At 43.9% G+C, this 25,867-nt stretch overlaps 1 protein-coding gene across 4 annotated transcripts in view; it reads right to left on the bottom strand.

Moving 5' to 3' along the window:
* The window catches only part of TIAM2 (TIAM Rac1 associated GEF 2), a 236,767-nt gene that overhangs the window by 75,227 nt on the left and 135,673 nt on the right, over positions 1–25,867 (bottom strand). For 3 of the 4 annotated variants that reach the window (XM_015472916.3, XM_024997095.2, XM_024997096.2), the window contains 4 exons: positions 18,210–18,395; positions 17,028–17,174; positions 11,501–11,572; positions 839–1,000 (listed from right to left, as the gene is read on the bottom strand). In XM_015472916.3, the coding sequence (XP_015328402.2) occupies positions 839–1,000; positions 11,501–11,572; positions 17,028–17,174; positions 18,210–18,395 (567 nt within the window). The remainder of the gene's footprint in view (positions 1–838; positions 1,001–11,500; positions 11,573–17,027; positions 17,175–18,209; positions 18,396–25,867) is intronic. The other variant, XM_059889963.1, reaches the window with a different exon arrangement.

The raw sequence follows: 25,867 nt of genomic DNA, 5'->3' as shown, positions 1-25,867 counted from the left end.
ATTTACCAACTTGATATTATTGTTACTGAATAATATTATTGACTGCCTGAATAATCACCTGACATAATGGAGCAAAAGAAAATTAAATTCATTAACAGTATAAGCTGCATATACAAATATCTGGAATCCTAGGGCGTAAGTCAAAGTGAAAAAGGAGGACTAAAATGAAAGATTATCTAATAAGCATTTGTGGTAAAGAGCTACCAAACTCGACAGTTTTTTAACCATTTCATATGTTTGCATTTTCTCTGAAAACTTAAAAATATTTCAGCTCTACTGCGCCATCTGGTGGTCTGAAAGCATATTATCTGATGCTGCTGAGTCGGTTTCATGGATCTCAGAGGGCTCTCTTGAAAATATATCATAAACTTTCTTCTCAGAAATAAAACCCAGTTTGAATAATGAATGAAACACCATCTCATAACAATCTCCATGAAGCAACTGTGAGTGGTATTGAGTGACTCATTTAATCCGGAGAAACTTGATAAAACTAGCATCAAATCAAACCACCGCAAAGTTCATGCCACTTTCTCACAGAATACCATCTATAAGTACCTTAAATAACAAAAGAGACTTCATAATTATCCCAGATACAAAGGTGTATATACAGAATTTCAGTAAAATAGCTGAAGTTCTTCATGAAGGCATTGGGCCATGACTCAACTTATTCCTCTAAAACATGGAGAAAGAGAATGCTATAATGAATATGTTAATTAACAAATTTGTTCCTTCCTGTAGAAAGTGAGGTCTTCAACACCACCCAAATTAAGCAGGCAAAGGAGGGCAACATTAATGATTATCCCATTCAGAAGTGTATTTCTACAGCAAAATCCACTACCTTGCAGGCCAGAGTCAGAACATCTTCTACCCTGGTTTCCGGCTTGACCATCACAGTCACGACTTGACGATCCGGAAAGTGAACGTCAACCTGGCTCTCCCACGTGCCGTCTCGGGGAACGCCATCCACTGCTGACCCGTATAAGTGTAGCAGGTCATCCACCTGTTTTGAGGTCCCAAAAGAAAGGGTGGGCTTGACGAGCAAATGAGGGAGGCCGTGGGAAAATGCCCCTGAGTTTAGAGTTAGCACTTTTGCGCTCCTCACATCTAGGGCTTCTCATGACCCTCTGGGGCAGACAAGCCTGGAGTTTCCTCATTTGTTTAACCCACACGCAACTGACGCCTTGGGAGGCTGACTGGAGTCCATCAACTCCTCCTCCTGTGTTCTAGCCACTTTGCCTCTTAGCCCAAGTTAGCACAATGCAGTCAAAGAAGGGCTGCTCAGTACCCACTCTTACTGCTCTAGAATTGTCCAGATGATCAGGAACTCCATGAAGTCTATGTCTAAGCCACGATCCCAGTGAATTTCAGATACACTCGGCCATGGCCTCTGACGCCTGCCTGCATACTAACCATGAACTGCACTTAATCCAAGCATGTTTCTCTTCTTTCTACTTGTTTTTAAAAATTACCCCCTAATCCTGGACTAAGTGTTTTTCCATCTTCAGCTAGACACTCATTCAGAAATCATCCCCAAACATACCATGTTTCAGAAGGTTTTCCCAAGGAAGCTTTGTTTCCTAAACTTCACCCTCACAGTAACTCCATGACCTCATGCTAATATGTTCTTCTATGATTCATAAATAAAAATAGTTAACATTAAATATTAAGCAACTCAGAAATGTTCCCTTCTGGTTAGGCTCTCATATTAGTCTGGTAGTAAAGACAAGACTTGAGGATTTGAAATCAAAAGACTGAGGTTCAAGTCACACCACTTAAGAAGCAGTAGAGCAGGGCATTTCCTGTGTTCAACCTCACCTCCTATTTTGTAAACAGGGATGTTATTAATACAACACAATTGTTTAAGTTCACCAATCAATAATACAAATTTTGTGAAAAGAAATCATATATGTGAAAACACCTCACACACCAGAAAATGTTACACACAGATTCATCATCAATACATCACGTATACCCCACCTATCATACATGAGAGTTGTCAATGACAGGTTTTTTACTTTGAATTTCATGCATTTAAAACACACGCACATACACACACAAGATTCCCCTATGTACTAAGTCGCTTCAGTCGTGTCCGACTCTTCACAACCCCATGGACTACAGCCCACCAGGCTCCTCTGTCCATGGGATTCTCCAGGTAAGAATACTGAAGTGGGTTGCCATGCCCTTCTCCAAGATTCCCCTACACCATAGGATTAAAATACTAGAATATGTACAGTAATTAAAAAAAAACAAAAACAGATTTAGGCAAAGGGAAGAATCAATTTTCCTGTGCTGTCTTTTTAAATGTGGTACTCATCTTTGAAGTGACATTTCTGGCTCTGTCACTTCCTGTATATTTTCCTGAAAAGATGGTCACAGCCCAGAATGCACATGAACACACTTGCCAAAGAAAAAGACAGCGAGCAAGAGAGAGAGAGAAGCAGATGCCCAGAGCCAAGGACTCAGGCAAGCAGCACGGACCCCTGTGTCCCCTGCAGGGTCACATCTCACGTGGGTCCCATTTTCTTCTGAGGTTAAGCCTCAGGCACTTCCGTCCACCTAAGCAGGAATTTCAACCAGGGGCATCAGCAACGAGCAGGTACGGGCTCAAAGGCACAGGCCCCGCCTCTCCAACAATGCATGCTCAGAATCAAACCAAAACCCCGGCAGAGGTCACTGTGGAGTAAGAAACCACAAGGAGCCAGGACCAGGGGACGTGAGCCCATGCTGACTGCTGCTGCACAGCAATTCAGGGCTGTACTTTCAGAGCAGAGCCGGGAAAACCTGATGGAGGATGACAAGCGAGGGAGGGACACGGGAACGCAAATCCACAACTACCCTCCCCTCATCCAGAGAGACCTCACAACTCCTCGCCAGTTCACTCACCACTCACAGCCCTCTGAGGCAGGCGCTGTCCCAACTCTCTAACAGTGAAAAGAGGGGGGCTCAGAAAATTCTAGAAACTTGCCCCAGCTCCCACATAGAGCTACGACTGACATACTGTGGGAATTTGAACCCTGGACCCCAGTGTGAGCCTGGGCTCCCACCACTGCTCTATAGGAACATCAGCCTGGCAGTTAGTCACCTCTCACAAAAGGGACAAGGGCCAGCTGTCTGATTCCTTTTGGTTACTCCACGAGGCACACCATGTTCCGGCTCCCCCAACTCCCCACATGAGCACTCTCCTGCCTCCAGACCCGGGTGACCTCCACTTCTTTCGCCTGCTTTACCCTCCCCAGAGCTCCTGTCCTGAATTCACATATATTCTTCAACCTTATTTCAAGTGCTACCCTCTTTCTTAGGAAGTCTCCCATGCCCTCCCCCAATACCAATTCCACTCAGTTAGATGTGTCTACACTCTGATGTCCCTGCAGTGAAGTCCAGCCAGCTTGATAGGCATTTCCAGGCTGTTTCTTAGGTCCCCCAGGTGCTGAGATGAATGAATAACAGCAGAGATGCTGTCTTTCTCATTCTCAGTCTCCTTCAGCCCTTCACACAGTGTGTCCTTCAGGCCTTCACACAGTGTGTCCTTCAGCCCTTCACACAGTGTATCCTTCAGGCCTCCTCACAGTGTATCCTTCAGGCCTCCTCACAGTGTATCCTTCAGCCCTTCACACAGTGTTTCCTTCAGCCTTTCACACAGTCTGTATCCTTCAGCCCTTCACACAGTGTATCCTTCAACCCTTCACACAGTGTATCTTTCAGCCCTTCACACAGTGTGTCCTTCAGCCCTTCACACAGTCTGTATCCTTCAGCCCTTCACACAGTGTATCCTTCAGCCCTTCACACAGTGTCTCCTTCAGGCCTTCACACAGTGTGTCCTTCAGCCCTTCACACAGTGTATCCTTCAGGCCTCCTCACAGTGTATCCTTCAGGCCTCCTCACAGTGTATCCTTCAGCCCTTCACACAGTGTTTCCTTCAGCCTTTCACACAGTCTGTATCCTTCAGCCCTTCACACAGTGTATCCTTCAACCCTTCACACAGTGTATCCTTCAGCCCTTCACACAGTGTGTCCTTCAGCCCTTCACACAGTCTGTATCCTTCAGGCCTCCTCACAGTGTATCCTTCAGCCCTTCACACAGTGTATCCTTCAGCCCTTCACACAGTGTATCCTTCAGCCCTCCTCACAGTGTATCCTTCAGGCCTCCTCACAGTCTGTATCCTTCAGCCCTTCACACAGTGTATCCTCAGCCCTTCACACAGTGTATCCTTCAGCCCTTCACACAGTGTATCCTTCAGGCCTCCTCACAGTGTATCCTTCAGCCCTTCACACAGTGTATCCTTCAGCCCTTCACACAGTGTATCCTTCAGGCCTCCTCACAGTGTATCCTTCAGCCCTTCACACAGTCTGTATCCTTCAGGCCTCCTCACAGTGTATCCTTCAGCCCTTCACACAGTGTATCCTTCAGCCCTCCACACAGTCTGTATCCTTCAGGCCTCCTCACAGTGTATCCTTCAGCCCTTCACAGTGTATCCTTCAGCCCTCCACACAGTCTGTATCCTTCAGGCCTCCTCACAGTGTATCCTTCAGCCCTTCACACAGTCTGTATCCTTCAGCCCTTCACACAGTCTGTATCCCTCAGCCCTCCTCACAGTGTATCCCTCAGCCCTTCACACAGTCTGTATCCTTCAGCCCTTCACACAGTGTATCCTTCAGCCCTTCAAACAGTGTATTCTTCAGGCCTCCTCACAGTGTATCCTTCAGCCCTTCACAGTCTGTATCCTTCAGCCCTTCACACAGTGTATCCTTCAGCCCTTCACACAGTGTGTATCCTTCAGCCCTTCACACAGTGTATCCTTCAGCCCTTCACACAGTCTGTATCCTTCAGCCCTTCACACAGTGTATCCTTCAGGCCTCCTCACAGTGTATCCTTCAGCCCTTCACACAGTCTGTATCCTTCAGCCCTTCACACAGTGTATCCTTCAGCCCTTCACACAGTGTGTATCCTTCAGCCCTTCACACAGTGTATCCTTCAGCCCTTCACACAGTCTGTATCCTTCAGCCCTTCACACAGTGTATCCTTCAGGCCTCCTCACAGTGTGTCCTTCAGCCCTTCACACAGTGTATCCTTCAGCCCTTCAGAGTGTATCCTTCAGCCCTTCACAGAGTGTATCCTTCAGCCCTTCACACAGTGTATCCTTCAGCCCTTCACAGAGTGTATCCTTCAGGCCTCCTCACAGTGTATCCTTCAGCCCTTCACACAGTCTGTATCCTTCAGCCCTTCACACAGTGTATCCTTCAGGCCTCCTCACAGTGTGTCCTTCAGCCCTTCACACAGTGTATACCCTTCAGCCCTTCACACAGTCTGTATCCTTCAGCCCTTCACACAGTGTGTCCTTCAGCCCTTCACACAGTGTATATCCTTCAGCCCTTCACATGGTGTATCCTTTAGCCTTTCACACAGTGTATCCTGCACCAAGAACATACCTAATCCATGGGTGTTGAACTGGATGCAATGAGAAATTCAGTCACGTATGGGCTTGTAGGGTAAGAGCTGCCCATTTTCATTGTCTTATGTAGAATCTGTTTCCACAGTGTTAAGTTCTTAAGCCTCTCTAGAGTTTCAAGAAGAAAAACTAAAAGAGGATTACTATGGAGAAATTCTAGGCTAGAGAAAACTATGCAGGCAAATGAGAAGATACGACGAAGGACCAAAGAAACATTCACATTCTATTCAATTAAACAAGGTTTTGTGCCTACATGTGCTCTGAGGAAACATTCCCTGAGTCTACACTGCTGACCTAAAGTCAACTGAATGATCGAGGTCTATCAACACCAAGGCTAGGGGAGGTTCAGATTCTCTCAAGAGATCCTAGAGTGAAAATTTACGTGTAGTTTTTTTCCTATGTGTAACATACACACAGCCTAGAAGTTTAAGAAATTAAAGAAAGGTGAAATATGGCTATTCAAAAAGAATGCCAAGGATGCAGAAGTGATTCATTAGAAGTAGAGAAAGAAAAGACTACTTGGTGCTTATACATCTCCTAGGCTGTTGGAAGACTTGCCTACATGGGGAAAAAAAAAACTGGATTGATCCTTTTAAGGGTCACTGTTATCTACACTGAAATCACACGCTTCATTTTCAGTGAGTCAGATAAGATATTCTCTTACCTTCTTTTTCATAAAAGGAATAGAGAATCATGAAAACAAGCCCAGCAACTTGACGTGTCTGGAAAACCCTTTTCTCTGCTTATCCTTAAAGATGCTACGTTAATCTTTTAAACCCCCACCCAGAAGTCCTTGGCTGGCTACCCCTGTCAAGACTATCATATACCCCTTCACCCGCTCCATCCCTCCCTCCCCACAAAATTAGCTTCCAGTCAACCAGTTCAAGGTTTCCAGTTCTCAGAGGAGACAGACAAACAAGCAAAAATACAATAAACAGATAATCTGGGTCAAATCCCAGCCTTGTCAGGGCTGGTTAGCTCATGTCTCTGGGCTTCAATTTCCTCACATTTACAAGGGGCTGAAGCACACCAGCCCCACAGAGAAATCAGGAGACTGGCATGAGAAAGGGCATTTGAAGGGACTACATAAACTGTAAAGGGCCATCAACAATGTAGAAGATCACTTTTGAAGTTCGGTGTGGATTATGGAATTACACCATACTAGGCTTGGCCAGCAAATCAAGTCAAGTCAAATCACCGTGGATGGTGACTGCAGCCCTGAAATCAGAAGACTGCTTCTAGACATGAAAGCTATGACAAACCTCGACAGTGTGCTGAAAAGCAGAGACATGATTCTGCTGACAAAGGTCAAGGCTATGGACTTCCCAGTGGTCATGTATGGTTGTGAGAATTGGATGGTAAAGAAGACAGAGTACCAAAGAATTGATGCCTTTGAACTGTGGTGCTGGAGAAGACTCCTGAAAGTCCCTTGGACAGCAAGGAGATCAAACCAGTCAATCTTAAGGGAAATCAACTCTGAACACTCATTGGAAGGACTGATGCTGAAGCTCCAATACTTTGGCCACCTGATGAGAAGAGCTGACTCACTGGAGAAGTCCCTGATGCTGGGAAATATTGAAGGCAGGAGGAGAAGAGGGCGATAGAGGATGAAATGGCTGGATGGCGTCACTGATGCAACGGACATGAACTTGGGCAAACTTTGGGAGATGGTGAGGGACAGAGAGGCCTGGCAGGCTAAGCTGCAGTCCATGGGGTCGCAAAGAGTCAGACACGACTAAATAAAGGCTTGACCACTGTAATTCAACAGTGGCCACTATAAAAAACCGAATGAGAATCACCCCTTGCTCCAAAACCCAAGGGAACCGTGGTGACTACTGGTGCCCAGACCACCATGTGGCCCGGTGCTGAGTGGCCATCCACCAAAGGGTAACATCACTGAACTGCAGCCATGGCCACTTCCGTTAAGGTGTGCAAATCACTTCCGCCCTCCAGGTAGGGCAGCTTCTACAGAAGCATTTCTTATTACCATCACATTAATGGCCTTGGAAGCACATGTCAAATTACTTCTGCTCAGTGTGCCTCAAGGAGAGAAAATTGAAACTCCGAGGGCTCTCACAGCAGATGCTTTTGGATCAAATGGCTCGTAATTACTACTTGGATCTCTGAAGGGAAGTGAGTGGCAAAATCACAATCTGGCCATCACAAAACGGGCCCACACCACAGTTGCTGATAAAAGGAAGGTCTATTAGCAAGTGAGATGAGGGAAGAGCACAAAAGACGTTCGTGCTCTTGGCTGTCTTAACAGCAGCAACATGTCACAGAGGAGGAGGTGTTCATTCCCTTCTTGGGTGGATGCCCAAACATCAGTTGATATGAAAGGGAAACAAAGACCTATCTATGTACCATCCATCTGTGCACGTACGACAGTTGTGTATGGCTCCAGACTAAACGTTCTATTTAAACAGACCAGAGTGATGGTCAAGAGTAAGCGGTTTCATTCATAGTTTCCATTAAAAAAAAAAAAAAAATTAGCATTTTCCCCCCCCAGTTTGGAGCTCAGGACTAGTGTGACAATGCTTCATTCACTCACTGCCACAGAAAGTTGGGACACCCCAGGCCAATTTTCCAGGAGTGAGAGCCAAGGCCCAGGGCGCCAGGGTATCTGCAATGATGCTTCTGGGGTAGCTCCCTTCCAGAGCCTCAGCGGGGGATTTGTTGTCACTATCTCCATAACAAACACATCCCTTCAAACTCTGACTGAGACGTATTATTACTCACCAAGAAGTACCCTATGAAAAGCTTTCACTTTTTTTGGCGGGCCAAAGTGTCCTTTAAAAAAACCGCTCAAATAAGACTGGCTGGATTCCAACATTAACAGATTTCAAATTAGGGTGACTCACAGTTGGACTGTTACACGATGCACCGATTAGAATGGAATATTTTTAAATACCCGTGACCCTCCTCCCTCCCAGCACTCAGGAATGACTGCCTTTCTGTGTTACACTGGTGGACATAACACACTATTCACAAATAGATGGTTTGTGCAAGTTATAAATATTCTCCAAGAATGGTTAGCAGGAAAAAAAAACGAGTGGAATGAAATATTAATTATTCAACCAGCTACAGGCAGAATCTTAAGTCCCAGAGATATTAAAAAAAAAATCAAATACCCTTCATTCTGTCTGCTACTCAATTTAAACCTAGTTATCTGAGTACTACAGGACAGAAATAATTGACACGCCATTAAAATAGCCCTCTATGTCAAAGGAATTTCTTCACTGTTGCTATCCAGAAGCAATGTTTAGTTAAAACAAATAGGGATAAATGTTTAAATATACATGCTTTAAAAAAAAATAATAGCAAATGCAATAATACTTTCCTCTCACTGGTTATAGCACCAATGGGGCTTGTTAATTAAATCACAAGAAGATGATTTGGTCACTTGAACCCAATTTAAATAAGACTAAGCTTAATTCTAATCATTAATGACTACCAAAATTTATTTTCAGTGTTCAACGTAAGTTCTGTTAATAGAAAGTGTTTTGATGATACAATTTCTAAACTCTCAAAGTAGGAAATTTAAATTATCACAATGCTGGAAGAGATATAACCTTAAAACCATGTGGCTTTTATTGCAGATCAAACAGTTCTTCTCAACCATTAAAGGGCTACATCTAATACAGACAAGTAATAAGCAAATTTACTAAGCAATACTATATCCTTAGCAGTGGGTCATGGGTTAAGAATATACACATAGTCAAAAGTGAAAGTGAAAGCAGCTCAGTTGTGTCTCACTCTTTGCAATTCTCCAGGCCGGAATACTGGAGTGGGTAGCCTTTCCCTTCTCCAGTGGATCTTCCCGACTCAGGGATCGAACCCAGGTCTCCCGCATTGCAGGTAGATTCTTTACCAGCTGAGCCACCAGGGAAGCCCAAGAATACTGGAGTGGGTAGCCTTTTCCTTCTCCAGCGGACCTTCTCAACCCAGGGATTGAACCTAGGTCTCCTGCGTTACAGGGGGATTCTTTACCAGCTGAGCTACCAGGGAAGCCCAACACATAATCAAAGGTCCTAGTCATAAACTTGCCTGGGAGATATGACATGTGTACTTGGTGGGATGACTAACAGTAAAAGAGAATAAGAAGCAAGCAAATAATAATGATATAATTTGATGCTGTTGCTGTTCAGTCGCTAAGTCGGGTCCAACTTCTCGCAAACAATTTTTTTAATCAAGTAAAATGTCTCGTCGACTGTGTAATTTGATCTGGATTTTGAAAAAAGCTCTGAGTGTATATAGAAATAACAGGGCAGAGAATGGAAATCATTTATTATGAAAAGTCTACCATTTTGATGGTATGATCTATAAAGAGGAAGGTTTGGATGTGGCTTCCTCAGAGTTCCACTTAGTCAAATCAGGTGGCGCTAGTGGAAAAGAACCCATCTGCCAACGCAGAAGACATGAGAGATTGCAGGTTTGATCCCTGGGTCAGGAAGATCCCCCGGAAGAGGGCATGGCAACCCACTCCAGTATTATTCTTGCCTGGAGAATCCCATGGACAGAGGATCCTGGCGGGCTACAGTCCATAGGGTCACAAAAAGTCAGACATGACTGAAGCCACTTAGCACACATGCAGCAAAAGAAGACCAGCCAGGAGCAGTGCCCATGACCTGGCCTCCTGGAATAGCCACCCTAGCTCACTTGACCTGCCCTCTGGCAGCCCCTGTGCTGTGAGTATGGGAGGTGAGGGCAGGGTTTTGAGCAGAGGTTCTCTACCCCATCTCAGGACACCATGGGCAGGGCTTAACTATGAGGGGTGGTTCAACAATAACCATGGAACTGAGCCCCTGCTCACTACCCACAGTTGGGTCCACTTCCCATGGAGGCGGAAGAGGTGGCTGTCTATGGAGTATATTTTAAGATCACCAGAAATTTCCTCATTTACCTCCCTCCAGACCCATCACAGGGTCTTAAACACTCCGCCATTCCTCAGGTCTTTCAAACTATCGCCAATTCACTGAATTACCCCAATTAATTTGTTATGTAATATTGCCTACTTCTGTAAAAACACATTAAATTGTGTCTAAGCCCTTAAAATCAGGTTGGAGCCTCAACAAATAGTTTAGAGGGTTATTGGACATAAAACCCCAAGATACAATGATTTAGTGAGGAAGGAGATAAGAGAAATAGTAACACAAAAGACAGCTTTAATTGGAAGGTGTGGATTTGAAAAAGACACAAAGAAGAGGCGTGAGCTCACCCAGACCACCTTCACCCACCTCAGAATTCCATCCAGCAATGGTTCTGGGCTTTGCTTAGTCAGAAACTGTCCTGGGGACTAGACGGAGCCCCTGTGCTCAGCTCTACTGAAGGCACCAAAGGCTGCTGATTCACAGTGTGAAGCACTGTGTGTGTGAAGACCCCTGACACTCTGAGAGGAAAACGCAGAGATCCACTAAACTCTGATGACAGTAAGTACTACCCGAGGAATACTGATGACAGTAAGTACTACCCGAGGAACAGGGATAAATAAAAGTTGCTATTTTGACTTCAGTCTAGCTATATACCACTTCAATCTAGCTATATTCATGGGAAGGACTGATGCTGAAGCTGAAACACCAATACTTTGGCCATTTGATGCAAAGAAATGACTCATTTGAAAAGACCCTGATGCTGGGAAAGATTGAAGGTGGGAGGAGAAGCGGATGACAAAGGATGAGATGGTTGGATGGCATCACCAACTCAATCAATGGACGTGAGTTTGAGTAAGCTCCGGGAGATGGTGACGGACAGGGAAGCCTGGCATGTTGCAGTCCAGGGGGCTGAAAGAATTGACACGACTGAGCAACTGACCTGACTGATACCACTTTGAAGATGGAGTTATCATTAGTTTAAGACACCTTCAAAAATAACTGGCATTCTGAAAACACCTTTTACCTACTCGGCACCATTTGAGCTCCAAATTTATTTTCAACAGGTTCAGGTAAAGATTATTTTCAACAGGTTCAGATAAAGATTAAGCATGCCCCATTTAACTTAGCATTTCTGTCATCCAAGGAAAATAAGACGGCTGCTGTCTGCAACCTCGCTTACCTCACTGGAGTTATTGGAGCTTTGAGGTAGCTGAGTTCCGGAAAATCCATGGCTGCCACTGGAATCGAATATCTGATAGACAGCAGGAGAAAAAAAGACTAATGAAGTGGCTCTGCAATATTCGTTTGGCAGTTACTTTCTCAGTATTTAAAAATTTAAGTTCTATAACATTTGACAAGATCTTCCTATCACAATGTGTATTATTTACGACTCTACTACATCTAAAGTTTTAACTTAGATTAAACTTGCTTTTTTTTCCTTCCCATATGGTTATATATATTACTTTTCTATGATACATATTGTTCAGGTCATCCTAGATCTTCTTGATGTTGGAGAAGGCAATGGCACCCCACTCCAGTACTCTTGCCTGGAAAATCCCATGGATGGAGGAGCCTAGTAGGCTGCAGTCCATGGGGTCGCTAAGAGTCGGACATGACTGAGCAACTTCACTTTCACTTTCATGCATTGGAGAAGGAAATGGCAACCCACTACAGTGTTCTCGCCTGGAGAATCCCAGGGATGGGGGAGCCTGGTGGGCTGCTGTCTATGGGGTCGCACAGAGTCGGACACTACCGAAGTGACTTAGCAGCAGCAATAACTTCTCCCCTGGAGAAGGAAATGGCAACCCACTCCAGTATCCTTGCCTGGAGAATCCCATGGATGGAGGAGCCTGGTAGGCTATAGTCCAAGGGGTCACAAAAAGTCGGATACGACTGAGCAACTTTTTACTTTACTTTACTTACACATTTCTGAAGATGCAGAAATCAGAGTTGGCAAAGCCACCAAAATCAAGTTTATAACTATTTTTTAAATGTGCATAGAAAAAATATTAGGAAGAAATAGAGCTAATATTAAACATGGTTGTGTCTGGGTAGAGGAACTAGGAATAATTTCTTTTTCCAATTTTTATCTTCTAGATTTTATAGTGGAATACTAAACATTAAAGAATAGGCCATTTAAACATTTATACCAAGTACATCAGCTCTCAGCCCAGGCAGTACTAGTGGTAAAGAACCTGCCTGCCAAGGCAGGAGACACACAAGGCTCAGTTCGATCCCTGGGTCAGAAAGATTCCCTGGAGAAGGGCATGGCAACCCACTCCAGTATTCTTCCCTGGAGAATCCCATAGACAGAGGAGCCTAGCAGGCTACAGTCCATAGGGTTGCAAAGAGTAGGACACAACTGAAGCAAATTAGCACACACAATATCAACTGCATTCAGTTATGTAAATTCGTTGTTCAGTCGCTCAGTTCATGCCCAACTCTTTGCAATAAACTGCAGCACGCCAGGCTTCCTTGTCCATCACTATCTGCCAGCATTTGCTCAAACTCATGTCCATTGAGTCAGTGATGTCATCCAACCATCTCATCCTTTGTCACCCTCTTTCTCCTACTGCCCTCAATCTTTCCCAGCATCAGGGTCTTTTCCAATGAATCAGCTCTTTGCATCAAGCGGCCAAGTATTGAAACTTCAGCTACAGCATCAGTACTCCCAGTGAATGCTCAGGGTTGGTTTCCTTTAGGATTGACTGGTTTGATCTCCTTGCAGTCCAAAGGGACTCTCAAGAGTCTTCTCCAAAACCACAGTTCAAAAGCATCAATTCTTCTGAAAGAAGCGCTCAGCCTTCTTTATTGTCCAACTCTCACATCCATATATGACTACTAGAAAAACCATAGCTTTGACTATACTGACCTTTGTCAGCTTTATAATATGTTGTGTACCTTTGTCAGAGCTTTTCTTCCAAGGAGCAAGTGTCTTTTAATTTCATGGCTGCAGTCACCATCTGCAGTGATTTTGGAGCCCAAGAAAATAAAGTCTGTCATTGTTTCCACTGTTTCCTCATCTATTTGCCATGCAGTGATGGGGCCAGTTGCCGTGATTTAAGTATTTGAATGTTGAGTTTTAAGCCAGTTTTTTCACTCTTCTCTTTCACCTTCATCAAGAGGCTCTTTAGTTCCTCCTCACTTTCTGCCATAAGGATGGTATCACGGGCATGTCTCAGGTTATTGATATTTCTCCCGGCAATCTTGTTTCCAGCTTGTGCTTCCTCCAGTTTTGCATTTCGCATGATGTACTCTGCATTTAAGTTAAATAAGCAGGGTGACAATATACAGTCTTGACGTACCCCTTTCCCAATTTGGAACCAGTTCATTGTTCCATGTCCATTCTAACTGTTGCTTCTTGTCATGCATACAGGTTTCTCAAGAGGCAGGTAAGGTGCTCTGGTATTCCCATCTCTTTAAAGAGTTTTCCAGAGTCTGTTGTGATCCACATAGTCAAAGGCTCTTCGGGCAGTCAATGAAGCAGATGTTCTCCTGAAATTCCCCTTGCTTTTCCTATGATCCCACAGATGTTGGCAATTTGATCTCCGGTTCCTCTGCCTTTTCTAAATCCAGTTTTTATGTACGGAAGTTCTCGGTTCATGTACCGTTGAAGCCTGGCTTGGAGAATTTTAAGCATGACCTTTCTAGCATGTGAAATAATGCAATTGTGTGGTAGTTTGAATATTCTTTGGCATTGTCCTTCTTTGGAATTGGAATGAAAACTGTTCTTTTCCAGTCTTGTGGCCATTGCTGAATTTCCAAATTTGCTGGCATATTGAGCGCAAGTCTTTAACAGCATCATCTTTTAGGATTTGAAATAACTCAGCTGTAATTCCATCGCCTCCACTAGCTTTGTTTGTAGTAATGCTTCCTAAGGCCCACTGACTTTACATTGTACATTTCCTAATACTGCACAGGAGGCAGTGATCAAAACCATCCCCAAGAAGAAGAAATGCAAAATGGTAAAATGATTGTCTGAGGAGGCCTTACAAATAGCTTTGAAAAGAAGAGAAGTGAAAAGCAAAGGAGAAAAGAAAATATATACCCTTCTGAATGCAGAGTTCCAAAGAACAGCAAGGAGAAATAAGAAAGATTTGAGAGACTAGCACTGAAACATGTATATTACCATATATAAAATAGATGACCAGTGCAAGCTCAGTGCATGAAGCAGGGCACTCAAAGCCTGTGCTCTGGGACAACTCAGAGGGATGAGGTGGGGAGGGAGGTGCGAAGAGATTCAAGGCAGGGGACACATTTGCACCTATGGCTGATTCATGTCAACGTATGGCAAAAACCATCACAATATTGTAATTATCCTCCAATTACAAAAAAATTTTTTTTAAAGCCTTAAGTGAACAATGCAAAGAAATAGAGGAAAACAATAGAATGGGAAAAAGTAGATATTTCTTCAAGGAAATTATAAATGCCAAGGGAACATTTCATGCAAAGACGGGCACAATAAAGGTCAGAAAGGGTATGGACCTAACAGAAACAGATATTAAGCAGAGGTGGCAAGAATTACACAGAAAAACTGTACAAAAAAGTCTTACTGACCCAAACAACCACGATGGTGTGATCGCTCCCCTACAGCCAGACATCCTGGAGTTATATAAATACCAACACTACAACTAGCTTCATATCTTTTTAAAACAAAAATGTTCAAGCAAATGCTTTTGCTTCATAAAATTTTACATTAAGGACATTTACCATATATGATGGGGTAAAGACTATATTAGGCTTATATCAAATTAGCTAAACATCAACATTTTATAAGCAAATTACCAAGATACTTATTGTCATTTAATTATATAGAATTTGCTGTCTTGATTAAAATGAGAATTTGTCTAAAGACATTATTTAAACTTCATAGAACTTGAATTCAAAAAGATGAGCCCAGCATTAGCTAACGGTGTATCAGTTCAGTTGCTCAGTCATGTCTGACTCCTTGCGACCCCATGAACTGCAGCATGCCAGGCCTCCCTGTCCATCACCAACTCCCGGAGTTCGCCCAAACTCATGTCCATTAAGTCGGTGATGCCATCCAGCCATCTCATCCTCTGTCGTCCCCTTTTCCTCCTGCTCCCAATCCCTCCCAGCATCAGTGTCTTTTCCAATGAATCAACTCATCACATGAGGTGGCCGAAGTATTGGAGTTTCAGCTTCAGCATCAGTCCTTCCAAAGAACAACCAGAACTGATCTCCTTTAGAATGGACTGGTTGGATCTCCTTGCAGTCCAAGGGACTCTCAAGAGTCTTCTCCAACACCACAGTTCAAAAGCATCAATTCTTCCATGCTCAGCTTTCTTCACAGTCCAACTCTCACATCCATACATGACCACTGGAAAAACCATAGCCTTGACTAGATGGACCTTTGCTGGCAAAGTAATGTCTCTGCTTTTGAATATGCTATCTAGGTTGGTCATAACTTTCCTTCCAAGGAGTGAGCGTCTTTTAACTTCATGGATGCAATCACTATCTGCAGTGATTTTAACCATAATCTATAATGAAGAAATGTTTTCATTTATAACCAACAAATGATTAATTTCACAATTGAAGTACAAATAGAATCACAATTTTTAAACATGATATCCTTTCTGATTGTGAGCATACAAAAATAGTGGCCAAGTAAAGGACTGCATGTATTTTTGCTTTCAATCAACCAATCCACTCCCTACCACTTCCACCTTTATTGCTTTAGGGTTATAGATAAGTCATAGAAGTTGATTCTCTCCCTGGTATTCACCTGTTTCATGAAACTGTTTCACAAGTTAAATGTGTATATCTATATAAAATTAGAGAATAAAGTTCATAAAACATGACTCTCTCTGCCAGCATATTCAGAATAACAGCTGTCAGAAATAAAAACAAGAACTTCCTTGGACTTCATCACATTTTCCCCATTCACTTAAACGAACAGCTCATTTTGTGATAATTTATCTTTCCAAGAGTCTTACAAAAAATAATAATCCTAAAACATACCGCTCAGCAACGTAAAAACCGTTATCACATACTGTATTAGCAGCATTAGGAAATATTTCAGACATGAGTAATCAAAACATTCCCAAAACAATTCACTATCCATGGGCCACCTTTCAACAATATGTGCTCAGGCTATTTTTATTTGGCATGTTTAAATAGCCGCTCATCCTCTTTCTAGGATAATAGGCAGCAACAGTGATCCAGTGCTGGAGGATCTAGGTAGACCAAGCCCCAGCCTTGACTCTCAGCTGCCTCAGGAACAAGGAAAGGAAGTGACCTCACCTCTCCCTGTCTCTGCCTTCTCATCTGTGATAAGTGATGACACAACGCCTACTTCGTGTCATATAGATGAAGTCAGCAAAGCGTCCGGCACTATCAACAGAGTTCAGTTGCTGTTATTCTATTATTAATTTTCCATGTTGATTATAACAGAAAATCTATGACAATTACTTAAGGGCAATGACAAGTGCAGATGCTTTTCTGATGAGCCTTACCTTTGCGTTCCCACGCACTGCAGATGTAGGGTGTGAATACCTCTTTGGGAGTGCCAAAAAAGAGAGTGAGCAACTTGAGTGTTTTCTTTTGGGGAAAAACAGTTAATGCTGAGACTGCATCCCTTTGAAGCAACTTTGATCTCATTGTGAAGGCTGGTGAACATTTATGATTCACAGCATATCAGGGATTTCCCACTTGGTCTATTGTCCCTCCCATGCTGAGCAACTCACCTGAGTTATAGACGGTCTTTTCTCCTTCCCTTTTCTTGCAAGTGTGTCCAGGCCTTTTAATGAAGAAAACAACCCCTTCTTGTGTCTTCCCCGCTGAGTCAGCGAGAGAGTTCTTTTCCGAAGGGCAGAGTCGTCTCTAGAACACACCTGATTTAAAACACAGTTTAGAAACATCATAAAGTGCGTTATGTCCTAACATGAATAAGCCCTGCTTGCTATAAATGTTAGTTGATCAGCTGCTCTTTGCAACCCCATGGACTGTAGCCCTCTAGGTTCCTCTGGCCATGGAATTGTCCAGGCAAGAATACTGGAGTGGGTTGCCATTTCCTCCTCCAGGGGATCTTCCCGACCCAGAGATCGAACCCAGGCCTCCCTCACTGCAGGCAGGTTTTCTACCATCTGAGCCGCCAGGTGTTCTGAGCAGTCCCCAGAGTTATTCCAAGTCTGACATAGCAGAGGCACATTCACCAGAGATCTCTTATCGAGATAACGTAAGTCTAGCTACCACAGTCACATCTCTCCAGGGTGGGCAGTAGGGTTGGCAGAATCACCTTCAGACTCCAGACTGAGCCAATGCTATCCACAGAAGCCACCCACGCAGAAACAATCTCACAAAACCCAGGGGAACTCTCGGCAGAACAGATCAAAACACCTTCAATCAGCCCTTCAATTCTTCACACCACTGTCGCTGTTCCTCAGGGATTCCACCCTTCTGACTGTACGAGGTGGGACAGACAGAAGGGCAGACGCAGACGGGAATATTTAGTAGCTGGGTACTTGCTTGCATGCTCAATTGTGTCCGACTCTTTGTGACCCCCAGGACCCCCTGGCTCCTCCATTCACGGGATTTCCCAGGCAAGAATACTGGAGTGGGTTGCCATTTCCTTCTCCAGGGGATCTTCCCGACCCAGGGATTGAACCTGCATCTCCTGTGTCTCCTGTTTTACAGGCAGATTCTTCCCATTGCACCACCTGGGAAGCTGGATTCCACGAACGAGCAGCAGAGAAGCTGACACTCTACAGCAGGAAGCCAACCCTCCCTCCCCCAGCACCGGGTCCCTGGGTGGCCCTGGTCAGTTACTGGGTTAAGTCACAGCAGAGCCCAGTGTCAACCAGCTGGAGAAAGGTGAGCTTCCGCAGCGCTCCCTGCATGCCGCCGAACCGCCTTCCTTGGAAACTTACCAGAGCATGGAAAGAGGAAACTGACAAGATGCCCAGCCGGCCCAGGGCCAGCTTGGAGGGGCGGCTGGCGGCAGCAAGGAGGCTCTTGGGGTTCGGCAACTCCCCGCCCTGCAGGCTGGCCAGATAGCAGCGCATCCTGAACAGATCCATGTGAAACTTCTCCAGGTTCTGCTCCCATTGCTGGATCTGTTTAATCAAGAATAGGATTAATTTAAATAAAAATGAAGTGTTTTCACAGGTCAAATTGAAAATGTGACCCCTTTCAGCAACTTTAAGGAAAAAAATCATTTTAGCTGGTGTTGCATGGCTCAAATGAGCCTTCCCTCCTTGCCCCATCTCAAGCCCTCCCGCCAAAACCAATGGGGTCAGATAGCACTGTACTTCCTCAGGATGGCCAAAGACAAAACCAAATCAGTGGTCCCGATACAGTGCCGGGGCACGACCTTTGGAGAACTCCAGCGCTGAAAACCATGCTGGCTTAAGGCAGGATGCCCAACTCTAAGTCAGTTACTTCACTTTGTTACATTTACATTCACAGCCTCTGATCTTAAACCAGAATAACCGAATTGCACACAAACAGATGCGGGATGAATGGAGGCAGTGTCTGCACATTTCTGTACATTCTCAGAATGACTCACGAAACAAGAAAAAACAGATGAACTTCAGGCATAAGGACAAACAGAGCTTTTACTCCTACTTTAAGTATTCTGGGGAAGAATCACCGTCTATACAGCTTTATTAAGACACTTATAGGGCTTCCCTGGAGGAGGAAATGGCAACCCACTCCAGTATTCTTGCCTGGAAAATCTCCATGGACAGAGAAGCCTGGCGGGCTACAGTCCATGGGATCGCAAAGAGTCGGACACGACTGAGTGACTAACACAGGGCTTCCCTGGTGGCTCAGTGGTAAAGAAGTTGCCTGACAGTTCAGGAGACACAGGTTCAATCCCTAATCTGGAAAGACCCCATATGCCTCGGAGCAACAAAAACCCATATGCCACAGCTATTGAGCCTGGGAATAATTACTAAAGCCCACGCACCCTGGAATCTGTGCCCTGAAACAAGAGAAGTCACCACAATCAGAAGCTCATGTATCCCAACTACAGACGTGCCCTCACTCTCCACAACGAGAGAGGAAAAAAAAAAAAAAAAAAGGCCTGTGCGTCAGTGACGACTCAGCACAGCCAAAAAAAAATTTTTTTTTTAATTTAAGACATATATAATTATTTACAATATAAAACTTTCTATGTATTCTTCAAAAGTGAATTCATAAATTGGTAAAGAAATAAAAACTCTGGGGGCCACTCTCCTTTCTTCCAAGGATGTCAAAGTATATTATATGTAAGCATTATCTTCATTTAGACATAAACGAATAGGCAAAGAAAGGCTCTAGAAAGTTGCCAACACAGAGATTCAGAACAGAACAAGAAGTTGGGCTTCACAGAATGTTCAGAGGAATCTCGAAATTCAAGGGAAGGTCTGTAGTGAAGACTTAACAACTATTTCCCATGAGAACTGTGTCATTTCATTTGCAGCAACTGCATCTCCTGTTTTGCCGAGCTTTGCACCCAAATAGATCCTAACCTTTCACAGTACACTTTCCAGGTCAATCCCTGATCCTGGATAAATGATATTTTGAAGGATCTCTGACAATGAACACTCTGTTTCCCTCATCTCTCTCCAGAGAAAGGCAGAACAAATTCTGGGTGCTCTTTAGAGTCCCTCTAAGTTCTCTGTATCTGTTTCTTAGGAAGATCACTGCACACCTTTCTACATGAAAGAAATATGATGGCTACAAGATCTAAACAAGTAATTTGTTGATTTATCATAGTTTGTCAGCAAAACAACAAAATCTCCCAGAGTGCACTGAAAAACCTCAATCTCTAATCTAACTTCACTGAAGACACTGTATGACCTTGCTAGTGATGTAATAGCCCACTGACGTCAGCCTTGAATCAATACCAGTATGACCTGATGGCTTTTAAAAACGAAAATCCCCAGGTTTTTACCTGATGAGCCTACTCATTAGGTATGAGGTCCAGGAAAGCAGACATTTAATTTAAAAGCATCTGTAGCAATTCTGGTGCCCAGCCTGAGTGAGGACCACTGTTTCAGATTAACATGGCAGATCAAATTGAACAGCAAATCTCTCTGTAGTCTTATATTAGAGAATTCTAGATTCCAGCAGTAATGGATGGGTATTATGTAACCACAAACTACATCGACTGGAAACTATAATACCCAGAAAAAACTATACTCCCAGTTCTGTCTCACAAATATCTTTACAAGCTAATACCTGAAAATCCACACTTGTAGGCACATTCTTTTGTCTTTTAATAACATGCAGATATTTCTCGGTTGGGTAATGTATTCAAGCCTATCTCTCATTTATAACTCCATGTGAAACAGCTAATGAGATACTTTTTAGGCATTCTGGAGAGAGCGGAGGTATGAAAGTCAAAGAAACCAGTGAGTTATTGGGTACCAGACAATACAGAAGCCCACAGCATCCACAGAGGAACAAAAAGACAAAATAGCAAATAAAATAAAACCCAGGTCCAGGCCAAACACTTTAGATCAGGGAAGGTGACAATCTCATATTATCACTGACTTCTGCAGTTTACAAAGCTTTTTTTAAAAGGCATCACTGAATGTATTTAAATGACTATACATCAAAGCATTACTGGAAAGAAAAGACAGCTCCATCCTAAACAATACACAGGGAACCTCCAAATTCCGTCAGAAACATTTTGTAATCTTGAGCACACCCAGACCTCTCTGCTCAAAACCCTGGGACAAAATGCAGGTAAGTTCATAGGAGGAATATGGATTCTGATGCTTAGGCTTGTTGAAAGAAAGAAGGGGCTGGGAGACTCCAATAGCCCAAAGCAGATCCTACAAAGATCAAGAATTTTGTTAATATATGTGACTATGTTTCAAGAGACCTAGTATCTCAATCAATACTGCACATTATGGAGAGCATTTTTAATCTGAACTTAGTAGAAAATGCAATTGAGAAGGGACTTTACTTCCATTTCAATGATGTTTCCTGCCGTCATCCTTTGTAATGGTTAATTCTATGCATCCACTTGACTGGGCCACAAGGTGCCCAGATGTGTGGTCAAGCACTAATCTGGGTGTTTCTATGAGAGAGTTTAGGGATGAGTTTAACACTTAAGTGGATAGACTGAGTAAAGCAGACTGCCCTCCCTCATGTGGGTGGGCCTCATCCAATCAGTTGAAGGCCTGGCTAGAACAAAAGGTCTGACCTTCCCCAAGCAAGGGAGAATTCCTCCTCCGTGATGGGCCTCCAAACTGGGGTGTCAGCTTTTTTCCTGGCTTTTGATGACTAGAACTGAAATATTGGCTCATCCTGGGTCTCAGGCCTGCCAGGCTTCAGATGCAAACCACACTGTCCACTCTCCTAGGTCTGTAGCGGGCTGACTCACTGCAGACCTTGGGACCTGCCCATCTCCATACTCACACGAGCCAATTCCTTATAATGACTCTCTTTATGAATATATTTTTTACACATCGTATTGGTCCTGTTTCTCTGGGGAACCCTGACTAATACCGCCTTCATTCCCAAAGTGCTCTGTGGCAGAGTTAGCCATCATTAGTCACACATCTAGTGCATGTGTAAGGACAATATTTATCTTGTTTTAAAGGTCATGGTTCTTTATGGACAGAATCAGTCAGAGAAGTTAAATGAGGATCTGAGGTTGGATAAGTAACAATGATTTTTCTTTCCATAGACTCACCACAGTTGTAGAGAAGGACATGGGAGAATATGCAGGTAAAAGTCTGGTAAGGACATGGATTCAGGTGCTTGGGTTAATTGGAAAGAAGAGAGAAGTACAAACACCAGACCCACGAGCTCAATACAGATCTTGTAATACCGGGAATGCCAGTGGACACAGGCAGTGAGGGCTGCCAGGCCGTCATTCCTCAGCAGAGGACACTGAGGCTCAGGAAGGAGGTGACTTGACCAGGGTCACACAATATGCTGCCCTTCCAGGCTGGCCAAGGCCCAAAGCTGATCCTAATGGGAACAACACGTGGGAACAGGCTTCCACAGAGCACTTGGAACACAGCCCCCGAGCCCAGGTCTTCTTGCTCATAAGGCTGGTGTTGTACACTGTCTAGTAATTACTTTGCAACTTTCATTTAAATTTTCATCTAATCATCAATCACATTTCTCCCCACAAATTCCCAGGTGTTCTATAGAGAAGCTGTAAGACTATCTGCTCTCTCATTTGGGTGAACATCTTGCCTCTCAATTTCCTATCAGCCTTGATATTCAAGTTTGGCCCAAATTCAACGTAACATTAACTAAAAGGAAAACATGTATTTTATCCCTTTATCCTGCAAACAATGAGATAAAGATACATTCTTTTTAAACGAAAGAGAGAAACAGAAGACAGTTTTGTATCTATCATACATGCTACCTCAGAAAATGTCTTCATCATTATGAAAACAGTAATATCATCCAATCTCACATTTATCAGGGAATTTCTAGAGATTTTTTCCTAATATGATCAAAAATGAAAATGCCCCAAATCAGTTCCCTTAAACCAAGACAGTTTCCCCCCTTCTTTCTACATTCTACTGAGAATTGTGCCTAGACATTTTTTTATTTCATCTGGACATGAAAATTAAAACTCAACTGCTATGTAGCTTGAGCTTTCATTTCTTAGCACAAAACACAAAATTAATATGAATGCAAAGGAAGTTTTATCTTTCATTTGTAAAAGAAAAATTATTAATAAAAAAAATTGAGGAAAACTCCCATTATTTAGCACTGATACAAACACAATGCAAAAATTTCCTCTTTATGGCTAATATATCTATATTTATTTAATGAGCTCAGAAAGGCTATGGTCCACTCTAGAAAGTGGGAGGGAAAGGAGATGAAGGCTAATGCTAAAAATAACAGATGAATAAGTGATGCATTAAAAAGATGACAAGTACATTCCTGCCACACCCAACACTCCTAGAAAAATATTTTCTACCATTTGGCCATTTGATCACAGTATTCAGTCATTTGTCCATTTCTAAGTTGGTCCTAAAAGATAATTAGTTTTTCCTTTTTTGGCAGAGTAAGTTGAAAACCTCCCATACAATATTTTCCAAGCACTAAAACCGACCTCCACAGAAGAACCCAGCTAGTAACACAGAAAACACTGGAGTTAACTGGTAGTTAGAGCAACCAGCTACTGGTTTAGAATATTGGTTATGTTTTATTTTTCCCTTTGAGATGTTCACATGCCATCAAATTCATTTGCCAAATGCATTCATAATAAATATATTTCCCATCATATCAAGCTCAAACATTCAAGTTAAGAAAACAAGCAAATTAAAGATTAATTTCTACTTGACACAAAACTGTGCATCACCTGGTTCCTTAGTGAGCAAAGCACAATCTGATTCACAAATCTTTTTGCGAGGCTGGATCCCATTAGAAGTGAGGATTTGTGTTCAAGCTCGGACACTTGACACTGTGTGATGACATTGGACCGTTTCCTGCATCTGTCCCAGCGTCTACACACTCATCCATCAGATGGGTGATACAGACAACCTGACCATGTGGAGTGACTGTAGAATCACACAGAATCCTGGCCTGAGGAGTCCTGAGTGGTAGCCTTGGAAACCATGAGGATGAAGAGTGAAACAGGAAAGGAGATGCTCACTGGTGAATGTAAGAGTGAAGCCCCAAGCAAAGGAGCAGGAGCTGGTGAGGGGCTGAGGTGGGGACCAGCCCAGGGAAGAGGGAAGGAAACACAGGAGTGTCCACGATCTACCTGGAACCAAGTACCAGGGAAACAGATGGTGGGGAGGGGCAGTTACTCATCCCTTAGGAGCTCTTATTTCATTCTAGGAATGACCTTATACGCAAAGGGATAATTACAAAACAGTGTGTGAGATAAAGAGCGACCCTGAGAATTATCGGAGCATAGTAGGTCCCTGATGGAGGGGTGGGGAGGGCGGTCAAGGGCAGCTCCTGGGAAGAGCTAAACCCTTCATCACAGACAGGCAAGGATGAGTCCAATGATGGGGGAGGGGACGGGGCAGTCTGCAAGCAGGCATGTGGTCCACGTGGGTCCTCTCTGCCTGAGGGAAAATCCAAAGAAAGAAGTGGAACCCACAGGAAGCTTGACGTTGCAGCTAAAGGTCAAGGAGGGGAGCTGTCATCAGAGACTTTATCTTGTAAGCAACAGGGAGCCACTGCACGATTTTTAATCCCAGGAATCCGATGGTCAGATTCTCTTGTTAGATGCAAACCACTCTGGCCTTGTGTGGCCCAAGCACCTGAGGAAGGGCAAAACCTGCAGCCTTAGAGAGAAGAGAGAAGACAGTTCTGCTACACCTCACCTCTCACAACCTACCCATCATGTGCTGAAAATTCAAACTGCCAGGATGACCGCATCATTTCAGAGCACTCTGCCTTGGCTCACGCCAACCCCTGGCCTGGAATTCCCTTTGCTATTCCTCTCCTGATTAACTCCTCATTCTTTGAGAAGCAATTCGAGCATCACTCCTCCAGGAAGTCCTCCCTGACTACATATGAGGCTGAACTCCCCATGTGTCTTTCACAACACTCTGGAATATCATCTACTCCCAATTCATTCTATTATGTCAAAATTATGTGCTTAGCTGTCTATCAGCCTGCTTGACTAGGAGCACCCTGAGGGCAAAGACAGCATCTTCTTCAAATTCCCAGTTTGCACGCTCACCTGGCCCGGAGTCTGAACTAACTGAATGTGAACTTCCCATCCTCAGCACCTCCTGTACGTGCCACCCCCTCCGGCCTGCTGCAGGATGCCTTGTCCTGCCTAGCCCCTGGTAATCTGGCCTTGTCTCCCTCAAACCCCCTTCACAAATACTCCAACGCTCTGTTCCCCGTTCTGCTTCCACCCACGTGCCCTAGATCATATTTCCCTCAAGCTTTTGTTCCTTTTGTTCCCTTCACTGCAGTTTCCAGTGGTCTGAGCTCAATCCATCCTCTTTTTTATTTTAAAACTTTACACAAGGGCTTGCCTAGTGGCTTAATGGTGAAAAGTCTGCCTGCGGATGCAGGAGACATAGGTTCGATCCCTGGTCTAGGAAGATACCACACATTGCAAAGCAACTAAGCCCGTGTGCCACAGCTACTGAGCTTGTGCTCTCGAGCCTGTGAGCCGCAACTACTGAGCCCATGTGCTCCTGCAACGAGAGAAGCCACCACGCTGAGAAGGCCTTGCACCGCAACTAGAGAGTAGGCCCTGCTCTGCAACCAGAGCAAAGCCTGCATGGCAGTGAAGACCCAGCCCAGCCATAAATAAATAAATATTTTTAAATAAAAAAACTAAGTAAATATTGAAAACAGAGCCCATGGTTCACAAAACCCAGTGCAGTCCCAATCCCACCAGCTGACAGTTTGCTCCTTCAGGGCATCACCTCCCTGCTCCTAACTGACCCCAGGAGGTGAGAAAGGCCCAGAGAGAGTCAGAATGGGGAGAGGGAGCCATCTGGGAAGAGGCCAAGATCGCCTTAGGGTGGGGAGGTTTTATTCACTTGTTTTGTTCACTTGTTTAAAATAATAAATGGAAAGGAAAATCAAGTACTAATGGACTTAATTTACAGCTCTTCCTCCCTCAGAACTTCAAAGGGAACTGCCC

The sequence above is a fragment of the Bos taurus genome, chromosome 9 (genome assembly GCF_002263795.3).
Source record: "Bos taurus isolate L1 Dominette 01449 registration number 42190680 breed Hereford chromosome 9, ARS-UCD2.0, whole genome shotgun sequence".
NCBI lineage: Eukaryota > Metazoa > Chordata > Mammalia > Artiodactyla > Bovidae > Bos > Bos taurus.
Note: the sequence above shows the minus strand (reverse complement) of the source record. Positions and strands in the feature narration are given on the sequence as shown.